The following is a 14,847-nucleotide window of genomic DNA, read 5'->3' as shown; positions in this document are numbered from 1 at the left end:
TTATCAATAATATATAGATAAATAGTTATATAAATTTAATATCTGATTCATTTATAAGGAATATTTTTCTTGTTTAAGAATTGCTACAATATATTTAACGCTTCTTTAATTCGTTTATTATATAAAAGGATTATTATTTCTATATAGAATAATTTCAAGCATTTGTACAGCAAAATTAAAGCTTTTTAAACTTATCTTGGCATACATCGTGTTAAAATTTATGAAAACATTATTCTAAATAAGCATAGATTATATTCATTGTTAATCTTTTAACCTTTATTAATTCGTTGTCTTTAAGATAAACCAACAAAAACATTTCGTTTAGCATTGCTCTCATCTGTATCAATTCTACAGGTACTGGATAGAATTAATATAGATTCGTTCATAATAAATCTCCACAATCAAGCAAGAAAATTAATTATGTCCATACCAGGAAATAATTCAACAATTAATTTATGATCAATGAGAAAGTAAAAGACCCATTTACAGAGGTTTGGTGGTAAATTAATACCTTAGCAATAGTAGGGCCTCTACAAAACCATCCGATGGACCCAGAGGCATATAAATCCCCTTCTCGTGTTTGTCACGAGACAATGTACTCATTGTCCCACAAGGTCACAGTTATGAGATGTTGTAAAATCTCAACTTTAGCCTTTTCTTAGATAAGTCCCTATTATAAGGTTATCTGCGAAAACCAAACTCATGCTTATTCAGTGTATACACACAACAATAAACGAGATTCCGTTGAAATTGCCTTGAAAAATTTTTACATATTAAGACCTTAATAAAAAGCTATTGTAAATAACTATTTTTCATCAAATATTACTATAATAATAGGCTCAAAGGAAAAAAAAAAGAATTACTAGAATATCAGTCCTTGAATAATTGGTTGTTTGTAAAACAATAAATCTAAAACAATTTTGTTGTCCAATAGAGCGAATCAAATCGTCTAAAGATTGAGCTTAAAGATACTTATTGTGGGTTATTGACCATGTGAAGTCCAAAAACTGCATTTTCTATTTTCTAACTCTCAATTAAATGGCGTCGACTGTCTTTGTTAAAATGTCTATTGTAAATCGTAAAATATACGATATATTTGAAAAAAATTAACTAATAAATATTTTTATTTAATAACCTTAAATTTCCTTTTTATTTACGTCAAAGATAATAAAATTATATATAGGATTCGACTGAATATAATGAATTTCAAAATATCTTAGATTAAAATGTATTTTATGGACCTTTGAAGATGTTCTTAATAATTTTCTTTAATTTATTTATGATTTTTGATAATTTTTCACCAAATAGTTAAAAGACAAAATAAATAATACTTTATTTTTTAATGAAAAATTACGAAATCAAAAACTTAAATTCTCTATTCCAATATTAAATATTTAAATCAAAATTTAAATCGATGAGTTGCAGTTAAATTTTAAATATTTATTTAATTAGTTTTAAAGTTATTAATTATTCAGTTTTTAAATTATTATTCTAATTTTTTTTTTCTGATATTTAACGTTCCGTTTACGTTTAATTATTTAAAAACGTCCGAAATTAAAATTATATTTTAAACTTTAATGGTATTTAAGTAAAGTGTAATCAAATTTATTAAAATATTTTAAAAAATAAAAATTTTACAAATCGCCTTTACATGAAAAAATCCTTTTATAAATATCTTTAATTATGTTCAAAGACTTAGACTTGCGCTTATAAGAATCATAATGAAACTAATTATCCACGAAGAACTCAATTAAATATCGTAGTCTGTAACCTTTTAATTATCGAAATCACCTTTTTTACTTTTATTATTTCTTTATTAGAATATTATCTTTAGGAATTTTTAACACGAAAGAAAATAAATTAAATGTAACTTAATCAACGAGAACAGCCAGAAAATGAAGCAATAATGAAATGTAAACAGCCATCGACGGGTGAAAAATTCTTGAATTTCAAATAGTATAATTTTTAATTATTACCAATAAAATTTTGTTCCTCACGGAAGCTCATGCGTAAAATGACAATAACGATAAAATAAAAAGCACAAAAACATCTGCTTGACTTTCGTTGTTATAGCTTTAGTTTAACTGCAATTAACTTACAAAATAATCTACAGAACTATTAGTAGCAAGAGACAGATGAATAATTTAAATCTGGGTATAAAATAAAATAAATTTCTCCATCATAAAGGTTTAAATAGAAGGATAAACTTAGAAAAAAATCTTAGAAATAACCATTATGTCTAGAAACAGGCATCAAAAAGCAGATAGTATAAAGTAAAACAGATTATCAGGTTATGTTATTAAGATATAGATCTACCCATTAAACAATTTTCATTTTTATGTATATATTAAGAAAAAAATAGAGAAAAATATTTTCAAGCTTACATAATTTTTCGAATTTTGCATCAAAAGCCGAATTCAATATAGATTTTATATAGATTGACTTTATACAGATTTCCAATTGGAAGCCATTTAAAATATCTCATCTAAAGATCAATCAGTAAAAGAAACATCCAGGCAACGCTAAGAATAAAAAAATATGTATAGAATATCTTAGAAATTTTGTAAGGAGGCAAAAAGAAAAACGAACAGCACATCCATCATTCGTTGAATGGGATATGTGAAGTAGAAAGAAGCGACGTAGGAGCGCAGTATTGCGAATCTGTTTCTCATCAGATCGTATAACATGGTTCTTCAAAAGGAAATCAACTTCCCATATATGTCTCATGATTCTTCATCTGGTGTGAAATAAACGATGTGTTTAAGAAAAATAACGGTTACTCTGCATTTCCAACGCCAATATTTTATCACATTCAGCAATTCGGTAATATTTTACGTGCTACCATTCTGTTAGATGAACCACTTAAATGCAAAGAAAGTGGATGGTTGCAGTCAATGCAAAATAACTCAGAGCTTCTTTCGCTGATCGTTGCCGATATAAAAAGACTGTAATATATAATGGTGTAGTAGAGTAATAAACTTCTGATGCATCCAAACTCTCGTAAACATCAAAATTGTATATGGTATGGCCAATCGATTATGGGGTCTGTATTATGCAGCGATTCGCCACTTACTTCAATTTTCTCTACTGCTCAATACAATAATGTAAATCTTGTAAATTAATTGTAAAAAAAAACTATAATTACAACATAAAATAGGATATAATAAAGACTATACGAACGGATCAAAAACATTTTATTAACTTATTAAGCATTCTTCATTTTTTACACTTTAATTCTAATGATAATCGTCAAAATATCTGATTTAAAATGTAGGATTTACACATTTTTAAAAATAATTTTCAAGTTTTTTTAAATATAATTTACGATTTGAAACTAGATTAAAATATGTAATTAAGAAGACCTGTTTCAGTTTAATTACGAGTATTTTATATAATTATTAATATAAATTAAAATATAGATAATAGGTAAATAAGGTGTTTTTATAATTATTTATATTAATTTTTTTAAAAAAATCATATATAATTTTATAAAAATATAGGTTAAATTCTACTTGTTTTATTAAGAAATTTTAAGTTTTGTATCCGGTCCATAATAACAAATCTATATAATTTTTTTAAAATAATTTTTTAAAACTTTTATTATATTCAGATAAGTTATTATTAATTATAAAAACATGTTTTAAAATAATATAATTTTCATAATTTGTAAGCGTTTTTTAGCAGGTCGACTAGGTGTGGTTGAAATTTATTAGAATTAGAACAGTAGTACACTAATTGAATTGTATATTGCATAAATTAAAACTTTTTTCTTGTTTATTGTAATAAATATTTTATTAATTTAAATAATAAAAAATAATAATTCATATTTAAATAATCGTCATGATTTCTGAATCGAATTCAATGCTAGTCAGGCTAATAGATATAAAGAATTTGAAACATGATTTATAATTATATTGATTTTAATATAAAAATTGATTTTATAAAATTTATTGGTATAAAATATAAACTAATTTCTTCTTTATTTAGAAAAATATTTTGCCGCCGAGACAGCAAGAGAGCACGAGAAATCATTACGTGTTGAGAAAGTGGATTAAGAGTGATGATGGGAAGACATTAATCACGTATTTTTTTAGTGTTTTAGGTGAAGTTTCACGAGATTGTTCGGCATTAATTTTTTTGATCGATATCTAAATAAAAAAAGTAGTAAAAAATCAGCTAAAATGTAGTGTAAAAATATAGAATCTTAGATAAAACGAATCTAAGACGATTTTTTAAAATCCAATTTGAACATCTATTATCTAGAAATTTATTTAGAAATTAATTCTTCAATTTTAGTATTAATAAATGTAAAAATATATGAAATTTGATATTTAATTAATAATTAATAATATATAAGGTTTATTTATAAAAGCTTTTAGATATTTGTAGAGTAATATTTAACCAGTAAGAAGCTTACTTTATGTAGACTATTTTGTTATAAGAAAAATTCTTAGTTTCTTTTGGATAAACTAAAGAAAATATTTTTAATATTATTTATATAATATTTTTTCCGATATTACAATATAATTGCTTCTTCAAAAAAGATGATTTATTTCAAAAATTTTAGATTTAAATCTGAGATTTTCAGGCATTAATACTTGAACGTTTAAATATTTTAGACTGTGCAATGACTATTTTTTAAAGCTAAATATTGAGAAATTTTAATGAAATCTGAAAAGAAAATATTATTACGAAGGAAAAATGTATATAAATAACATGTTTAAAACATACAAATTTGTCACGAAACTCGTAGGCATCCCTAGAATAATTGTATAAGCATTTATAAAAAATGCATTCGCATTTACAGATTTGTGTTTTTGTATAATTTCTTATCTAAAATTTACAAGAGATGCTTTTACAAGCAAATACTCGGAGGGGTGTAGAAGCATATCTTATCCAAGAAGATTTACTTTAGCAAATGGTGTTGTTAGTGTCACCACAGGTATCTGTTATATTTTATTTTATCCGTTAGTGAATCGATTATTCAAACATTCTCCCTCCCAGCTAAATAGGCATCTTCTAAAGCTAAGGCCAACTTGTCTGCAGTCAATATTTGAACAAAAATATTCTTAATAGTTTCTTAAATAATTTTAATGCTGAAATGATAAGATTATAGATTAAATCCTTAACAAATTAATAACAATTAACATAAATATGTTTACCCATTATTAATTTTTTTTATATTTAAAAGATGCGATTTATTATAAATTAATTAATAAAAACGTCTTAGAATATTATTTTTATAATCGATATGTAATTTGGCTAATAATTAAAGCAATTTTTTAAAGATTTTCTTCATTTATATCTTCAAAATTTTGACTTTTTAAGAAAAATATTATATATACATTATCTTTTAATGGTTCTTTCTCAACTCTTTAAGATATAAAACCTTTAAAAGCTTTATTGAAGTTCTTTAAAACTGTTCGACTAAAAAGAGAATATACAGTAAATACGCGTAATATATGCTTAAACATGAACTAAAATGTAAATGTTTTGTAAAAATGTTTACAAATAATTTAATATTTATATAGTCTAACACATTTAAAACTCAATATTCTTTCTCTAATTTTTATAAGATTAATTAATATTAATCTCTTCTATTATTTAATACTTTTATAATTTAAATTTAAATATTTTAAACAAAATATAAACCATTTAAAGTATTGTTTAAAATATAGGCTATATTTTATACTTGATTTATTCTACATAAAGCTACTTTATAAGTCTTCAATCATATATTTTGTCTATAATTATGAATTAAGCTTATAAAAAATAAACTAAAAGGTTTTACATCAAGGGGAATTATGAGTTACATAAGTATTTAATTTCTAATTTTATGTATCTTTAATGTAAATTAGAATTGAAAATTAAGCGAAAGTTTCTTCTTAACAAAATTATTATCGATAATAATTATTATAAGTTAATTAGCTGATAAAGATTTAAGTATTTTGTTGTTGAAAATGAGGATATTTTTCATACTAAAGAGAAAATTAATTCATATTATTTTTTTAATTGCTGGCAAAGATATGTTAATTGTATTCAAGCTGGTAATTAAAATATATTTAGCACCTTTAAGTGAATGGTGCTTTTTTTAATAGGACCTAAGTTCGGGAAATTAAACGCCTACACTTCATTTCTCTCTCTTAATTTGCTATTAGGATTAATATACATCGTGTTTTGCGTAAGGATGAGTTGATTTAGCTTTAATTAAACAGAAAAAAATGCGACTCTAATATTCATCATTGTAATCGTTTTTAAATGCTAATTGATAATTTTATTGCATCAACATTTCGGGAAAAATTCTATAAATCAAAATTCTATCAGGGACCCTATCAAGTTACACCTATAGGTCTAAATTAGATCCGATTAGTTAAGATATGCAGAAAATGAAAATATTACCCTGTTGAAAGTTAATATGAGAAAATTTACGAAAATCTTATATATTTAGAATAAATTTGACTTAAATTATCTTGAAAAATTAGACTTACCTGGAACTCTATCCTTTACCAGACCTTGAGTAGCGTGGCCCATCCATGGAAAAGCCGAAGCGTACGATAATGGAGTAGGCCTGTGGGCCGGCACGCGAATGACAGTCCCATTTCCACCACCTTGAAGAGGATCGTAGGTGGTCGCATTTAATACAAACTTGTCCCCCAAGTACGTTTGTCCCAATCTAGTAACTGGAGAAGAGGTGCTAGTAGTGATAGGAGGCGAAAGACCCCCGTAACAACCACCCCTATACGTTTCACATTGAGTACACGAATCGTCAAACGAAGAAGACGAAGAATCATCCTTCTTATCGTCTCTGTCTTTACCTAATAATCTACTAATGCTAAAAGAAAGCTTAGGTTTCGAACATTGTTGAGGCGAAGAAGGTGAAGAAGTGCCGTCGGGCGACTTACTACCAGTCAGATCGAGACTCGACGCCGACACGGGTCTCTGTTCAACAGTTTCGTCCATCGTCAGTGGTCCAACATCTCCGAAAGGACACACCAGAACTTCCTACACTTGCGACAAAAACAAAGTGGCGTAATATAATCCCGTCTACAGGCCGAACAACCTGACTTGCCGAACCTCTCCGTTGCTTTGGGATAGATCTGACGGATCTTTGCTGCTATTGGATGACACCGACTGAACTGGATCCGGTAAGCAATTACGGAGGAAGTAGTTGACTCCGCCCAAAATTGTGATTGTACAGCGGGAATACCGAGAATTCGTTGGCTTTACTCAATTGATTATTACAATAAGGAAAGAACCGTCTTTACTTGTATAACGTGGCATCGAAACTGGTCATGAAGTGACTACGACAAATTTGTTTGTCTCCTTTTTCTTTTTTCTTACTTTTTCCTGCGGCTACTCACACTTAGGTTAAGGGAAAAGATAATCGGTTCCTCTTAATCTAGGTAGGTAGGTCGGAATTTGTCAGGAAAATAAAATGAAAATTAATCATCAGCGTTTTAAAGTTAATTTGTTTGTTTATTTCATTTTTCTTGTAAATAAATAATTTTTTTATAATGTTTGTAGAATGTAAGAATGTAGTTTAACTTTTAATTAATAATTTTATAAATCAATTTATATTTTTAAATTTATTTTTATAATAAGACATTTTTTATTGTTGGTCTCAACTTTTCTATTTATCTTAATTGGTTAAAAGCAAAAAATATAATCGATGTTTATTTATTATTTATATAAATAACTTACTTTTTTAGTTAAGATATAAAATAAGCCGTATTAATATCACTAATATCATACTTTAAGAAATTTTAAGTTTAAGAAAAAAATCTAGTTTTAAGAATAAAAAATTAACTATTTTCATTTATTAAGAATTGCTCTTACTAAAAAACTCTACATTAATTAATATTGATTTTTGTTATATAATAATCATAATTAATAAGGGAATTATTATAAAAAATCGGAAATTTAGATTCGAGAGATGAATCAAGAAAAATATCCTTTTTCTAGTCAACTCTTCTCATCCATCAACTTCCATTTCTTATAAATATTTGAGAATGTACGACTAAAAATTGTTGAAAGATTTCAAACTGTCGTCCTGCTTTGCTGACGTAAATTTACATTTCAACTATCATAAATTATTAAAAGATGAGCGGAACGAATTATAAGATAGTACTTTATCCTAACTATTGTTTTAGTAAGAGCAAAAAACATATTATACAATCTTTTAATAGGGCTTACATATTTTAGAATTTTGTAAATAGCTTTAGTTATTAATTTTTTAAAATTAGATAAGTGCAGGAGTAAAATATTGTTCATGTAAAGTTTTTAAAAAATTAATTGGTTCGGTACTAGATGTGTTCCAGTAAAGAAAAATTTATAGATTGCAAGGAGAATAAAAATAAATAGCTTTATTTTAAAATTTAAAACGTGAATTGCAATTGCTTAGATAATTTATAGAATGCACTTTAAGGGTTAATAATGACGAAGTTACTGTTTAAATGTTGATCAGGTACTCAAAGAAGCAATTAGTGTCATCGTTATTGGTAGAGTACGCCGTTCACCCAAAACTGTCATGCTTTGTTTCATCCCTAATCCAACAACCAGGTGGAGGCGGGAGGATCCAGATGGTGCTTCTCCATCACGACACGTGCTGCACGTGGCTTATAATGGGGCACGATAGGACTTTTCGACGTTTCATGTGGCGACAACTCGGTGTACAAACATTATCTACCTCTCGTGAAAACAGCAGTTAATATTGTGTCGTGCTTTGATGATTTTTGTATTTGCTTCGGAGATTTTTAGGATTTATGAGCTTCTACGAGATTTAATGGTTTTTAGTGTTATTTTTTATTATTTATGTTATTTACTTTTTATTGTTTGTTGTGTAAATGTGTAATGTTTATATTTAAGCAAGTATATGTTGCGTGTTTGTACATAAATCATCGATTCGAACGACATGCTAATTTTTATTATTTATATATTAATTAATTTACTTTTTTTATCTTTAAAAAATCTTGCTTAAATGAGATAAGTTTTTAGCAAGCGATTAAATAGGGAAAGTTACGCGTAAGATTTGTTAACTGTTCTCTCTATTGTAGGCCCTATATGAAAATAATGGAAAAATTGGGTAATTAACTTTTGAATCCATTATCGAATCAATTTTAATGTAAATTCATTTTAAAAAGATTAGCCTATATATTCTAATTTTTCATTTTTTTTATGTGAAGTAAGAGGTGGATTTTAGGCTATTGCTTCGAAGAGGAGTGCCTAAAATGGATCTCGAATTTTGTTAGGTGCGGCTTGTGTAGGTTTAATCACTAAAGAGAAAAATGAACATGTAATTTTTATTTCATTTTATTTTATTTTTTAAAATCAAGTACAACATTACAACAATTTACAATTAATATTTAGACACTTTAATGAAAAAGTTGCATTTATCTGTTATTTTCTATACATTATGAGATAATAAACGAGTCAAAGAGTATTCATTCACTTCGTCTCGTTATCATCTAATAATGTAAGATGATGTTCTTTCGTTTAAGGTTGTCTATTTTATTTAACTTATTTAAAATGTATACAGATTATTATATAAAATTAAAAAGAAAATTGACTTTTTAAAATCTTTCAGGAGTCCATACAATAAAAAGTAAATCAATTTTCTTAATTTTTAAGATAAAAAAAAAATTTTTTTGATTGCGTTTCCTATAATATAATGGCATTTGATCGCTTATACTATATAAAAAATGATCATTTCCAAATCGTTCTATTAATCGATTATATAAAAATATCACAAGTCAGTAACTTAAGTTTAAAAAATTACAAAGGTGATAGACCAATTATTTATATATATCGATATAAAGAAAGTGCTTTTAATACTCGATCAAAACTGAATATTTCGATTATTTTCCATTAATATTATCTAAGTGACTGAGAAGTGCACAGGATTTGGGGACAGATTAAAGGGCGTGAATTAATTTTGTTGCAATGTCACTAGGGAGTAGCGTGATCAAGACTGGAACAGTCCCGCCCTCTGGTTGAAAGTCGTTCACTTAACACTTTGGTTGAGCAGTTTAGATCTAGGCAAGTTATAAATTGGCTTTTTCTTCCAATTTCTCTTATTTTATTATTATTTTTATTTTTTTCTCGTGAAATTTTTTTAAAATATATATTAATATATTATAATTATCAAATTATAATTGTTGTAAATTCGATAGAATTTATAAAACACTCCATTTAAATTCCTTAACATCTCATAAATCTATGAGACTTTATAGAATGAAGATTTGTTTCTTCTTATTATTCTCATCCTGATGTAACAGTTACAACATGTCCTCAATTAGTTCTCATCACTCTATTTTAGCGCATTTATCTAGGGAGCGAGCCCCTTGGCCATTTGTTTGTGTCTGAATCAAATTAATGATTGTTTCGTCTTCATACATCTCTCTTGATGATTCCAACTAGTATGAGCATCGAAGGACATGACAAGTTTACGGATGCATCAGATAACTGCTGTCATTAATGGAAAAAATAATGTTATCGTTAAAAGAATCGTTTTTCCAATTCACTACCTCTAATGCCAAAACTCTTTAACTCTATGATTTGATACCTTTCTAATTTTTTTTCTTTAAATATATTATGAAATATACTTTTTTTAAAGTTTAATTGACATATATGATTTTCGTTGATGCTCCGGGCAGTTTATTAATCGCTTATAATTATATGTTTCATTATTTATTGCTTCGTAGAATAATTTTTCGGTTAATTTTAAAGTTATAAATTCAGCTTTCGAAAGTTTTTATAATAATTTTAAATTAATTTATTCGTTTAAATTTCAGATTATTCACTGTTTGTACTGAAATAAAAAGGTTTTTTAAATTATTTTTTTAAACGAAAATTAAAATCTAAAATCTAACATCTGGAACTTTTAATAATTAGAAAATTGTGTGACTTGACTAAAAATATATTATTGATAAACAGATTTTAAAAACTAAAATATTTATTTAGCTATTTCTTACCTTAAAAAATATGAAACGAACCAAAAAACAACAACATCAACAACAAAAAATCTTAATGTTTCCAGAAAAACATTTTCGTTAAATTAATTAAAATTAGCATCACTGTAAAAACTATTTTCTAAATTATATACCTATAAAATTAAAAAGTCTTATTAATAAATTCCCTAAACTAAAACGTAATTTTTTTTTTTGTTCTCCAGATCGTCGATTCGAATCCTAGTTAAGGGTTCGAACCTGTACTTCAGTAAAAGTACTGTACACTACGTGTTAATTGATTTTTAGATTTTATTACAATCGAGAAAGCTAAACTTAAATAATAATTAATATAAAAATAAAATAATTATCCGCTAATTTACGGTTAAAAAGTAGCTTATATACCTATTCATTTATACAAAAACTTTATCTTATATTATCTTAATTTTAAAAAAATTTATGAGATTAGCAACATCTCAGTTAAAATATAATTCATTATTTATGTTTGTTGATTTCAATCTACAAGAAAAATTCTGATAAAGATTTGTATAGACTTAACTAGCAAGTCACGACAACGCCCTAGAAAAGTTTCATCCAAACAGAAACAAGAAGGAAAAAAAAAAAAAAAGAAATTATCTAAATTAGACTTTCAGATTATATCTTTATTTACTCTTGTTCCAAAACAATTTGAAGGGATGTAAATTATTTTGAATCCATTCATACCTCAACTTGTAAATCATTTAACATCTTACAAACTTGGAAATAATCATTTCTTGCCAGACTAATTTGTAAAGCTAAAAAAAGACATTTAAAAATTTATAATTCTCAAACGCCTATTTGCATTACTGTACAAAGAAGAGAAAAGTTCCGAAAAGAAAGTCATTAATCGTGAAAACTGCTGAGAAAACAACCAACCACGCTCGATGGAGCATATAAGTAGTCCATTGTAAAACAAATCCACTTGTACCACCTACAACTAACATTTATCTTGTGCAGTTGTCTCGGAGGTAATTTCCTTGCGGTTCTTTCTCTCTCCGCTTCGTTTCTGGACGGAGAACATTCGTTAAAAGAGCAGGAAGGGGGAAAAAACCATTGCCAGATTACAATGTTGTGTCAAAAGCATCGCCACAGATAATTTTTCCCAACCTAGTCATATTTTAAGGAGAAACGATATTCTGTCACCTTTATTGTGAAATATGTTAACATTTATGTAAAACGAGGAAAAAAGGGGGAGAAGGAATCGTAACTCGTCGAGAATACCGATTGGATACTCCGATAGAAAATAAACAGTAGATACGCTACCCCCGCATTCCTACAGTCTGTGATAATTAAATGAGGCGAAGAGAAAGAGTACTTCTAAGCCTGACGACCTGGACTGCCTGGCAACCACATTAATTCAGGCGTAAATATTTGATAGAAGGAATCGGTTTGCAGTCGAAGAGCTGTTGGTCTTAATTTGCCTTAATCTCTAGACTGCTGGGTACCATGACGGCCGACAAAGAAGAGTTTTGGCGAGCAAGACGTGGCCTACAGCAAGATGGGCGTAATTGAATGATGATGTAGGACCAGGAGAGCTGTAATCTGATTTGGAGCCATCAACATCCATTACATGGTACTCTCACGGTGTAAGTGTTCGAGAACTAACTTCTGCTAATGGATATTGCCCCACTGTAAGTCAGAGATGAGAAGATCGCTGATGTTCATTCCACTTCGCACAGAACAGTGAGTTGTTTATAACTGGATATATTCGGGACGGTATAAAGATAGAAGGATAATAGTCTCTCGACTACGTCGCAACTCGTTGATACTGTCGCATTTTTTAAACATTGCTTTTAAGTGGTTCGCCTATTCTCAAAGACAAAAAAGTCTCGCAGTTTAAGCTAAGATACATCCGTTTTCAAAAGCTTTACTCGATCAAAACAACTCTTAAGAGAATGGAAATTAAATCTACTCGAAGATTACTTTAGTTTCCCTTCTCTTTAATTAATCATTTTTATTTTAGCTATGTTAGATAAAAATCGATTTTTGCTGATTTGTAATAGCATTAATTAAATAATTTATTGGATTCGTTATTTTGTCTTTCCAGCTTTGTGCACGATAAATAAATTGAGGCATTTATATATAACAAATTAAATTATTCAGACTAAGTGGAATTAACTTAATTATTTTTTTTATTTTTAAATCGTAAAATATTTTCATTTAAAAACAAACACCAAACTTGAGATATTCAAGTTGTTATCATGACATTTACAAGAAAAAAATTATTTTCATTTATCTTACAATTAAGTTAAATTAGCTTCTTTTAAGAAATAATCGAAGCTTTTTCTATTCTTTACAAAAATAGCTATAAAAATTGAAATTTATAATAATACAATATCAAAAACTTGATTCTGTTTTTAAAAGTAAGTCATTAAAAGAAAGAGCATTCCAAAATTTTGACTTATAAATTCTAATTTTTACAAGGGCTTGTAGTGAAATGAAATAGGAACAATCCAACTTTTTGTCTTTTCTTTCTTTTAATAGGTATTTTAAAGAACGTTTCAAGTTCTTATCATTAAGCAATTCAAATTAAAAAACTAGACTGCTCTTAAGAATGCATCTCTGTCGTTTCATCATAGTCCATACCAATAATTATGTTTCAAACTATAAAAGACCAGTTCAACTTCAAAATAATTTAAATAGTTATACCTAAATGCAATAATCGAAACTAGTTTAGGCAATACATAAAATTAAGATTTAACATACAACACTGTAATTAATCAAATAAATTCAAAAACTTCATTCATGAAATGTTAAAGTGACTTATATACACACAACCATAAATAAAGAGTTATCATTTTAATAATAAATTATGTTATTGTCTAGAAAATTCAAGCTAATATTATATATTTTTTCCTTCTTTATATAGATCTATAATGATATGATTTAGAAAGGAGAAACATATATTTTACCTATTAGAATGCCAAATTAATTTGACAAGACATTTCATCCTTTCTAAATCACGCAAGTTAAATGTCTTGTATACAGTCGTATGAAGTAATAGCAAGTTGTAGCTTTGCTGAAAAACAGAGGTATGTCTTGAGTAAGACGTTATTGTAGCTAACCTATCATTTTCTTCTATCAAACAACATGGCTACACAGTACGATCAGTAGGCATATCATTAGAACTAAGTGTTTTAGAATAATTAGGCATTGCACACAACCGACAAATGGATTGTTTGCTTAAGTTAATATAGGTACAACAAAGGTTTGTTTAGTTTTTTCTATTCTCATTTCCCAGAAAGAAAAAAAAAACGTAATTGATATCTTTAGCGTTGACGACTTGTTCTCAAAACTAAGATTTAATTGTAAATTATCTTTCTTTTTTTTTGTTAGTTCTTTTGTACTTTTATTAGTAAAAGATAACTAAGTTTGATAATAACTTATAAACAGTTAAAGTTAACAAAGAAACATAAATCATAATTACAATTAAACTTTGAGAAGGCTAAAGTATATTTCTCTTCTATAATTTTAGTTTATTTTGATTAGAAGTATAGATTCTTTCTTTAATTTGAATTTAAACGCTTATCGATCTGTATAAAGACATCCATTGAATATCACTAAGTTAATTCTCAATTTATGTATCTTTTTTTATCTGAATTAGAAATCTAATTACATTATACTGATATAGAATGATTTTTCACTTATTATATCAGTAAAATTATATAAAAATTCTTATAAAGTGAAGCTAAAAGCGAACATATCCAGATATGATATTGATTAACGATAGAAAAAATTAAGAATTGTTAACAATGGTATAAAAAAATAAACGGTTTCAAACATTTCTATTTTTAGCATCTAATAATACTAAAATCCCTTTAAGTGTGCTTTTCTATGAAAAACATCCGTTTTGTGTTGAGTGTAT

General features: G+C 26.9%; 1 protein-coding gene across 2 annotated transcripts in view; it reads right to left on the bottom strand.

The window, feature by feature from the left end:
- The window catches only part of LOC136981392 (T-cell leukemia homeobox protein 3-like), a 29,177-nt gene extending 22,108 nt beyond the window's left edge, over positions 1–7,069 (bottom strand). For both annotated transcript variants that reach the window (XM_067277709.1, XM_067277714.1), the window contains exon 1: positions 6,489–7,069. In XM_067277709.1, the coding sequence (XP_067133810.1) occupies positions 6,489–6,960 (472 nt within the window). In that variant the 5' untranslated portion in view covers positions 6,961–7,069. The remainder of the gene's footprint in view (positions 1–6,488) is intronic.
- Positions 7,070–14,847: the final 7,778 nt, after the last annotated feature.

Source organism: Centruroides vittatus, unplaced genomic scaffold, assembly GCF_030686945.1.
Source record: "Centruroides vittatus isolate TY-2023 unplaced genomic scaffold, ASM3068694v2 contig_1168, whole genome shotgun sequence".
NCBI lineage: Eukaryota > Metazoa > Arthropoda > Arachnida > Scorpiones > Buthidae > Centruroides > Centruroides vittatus.
This window is presented reverse-complemented; position numbering and strand designations above follow the sequence as displayed.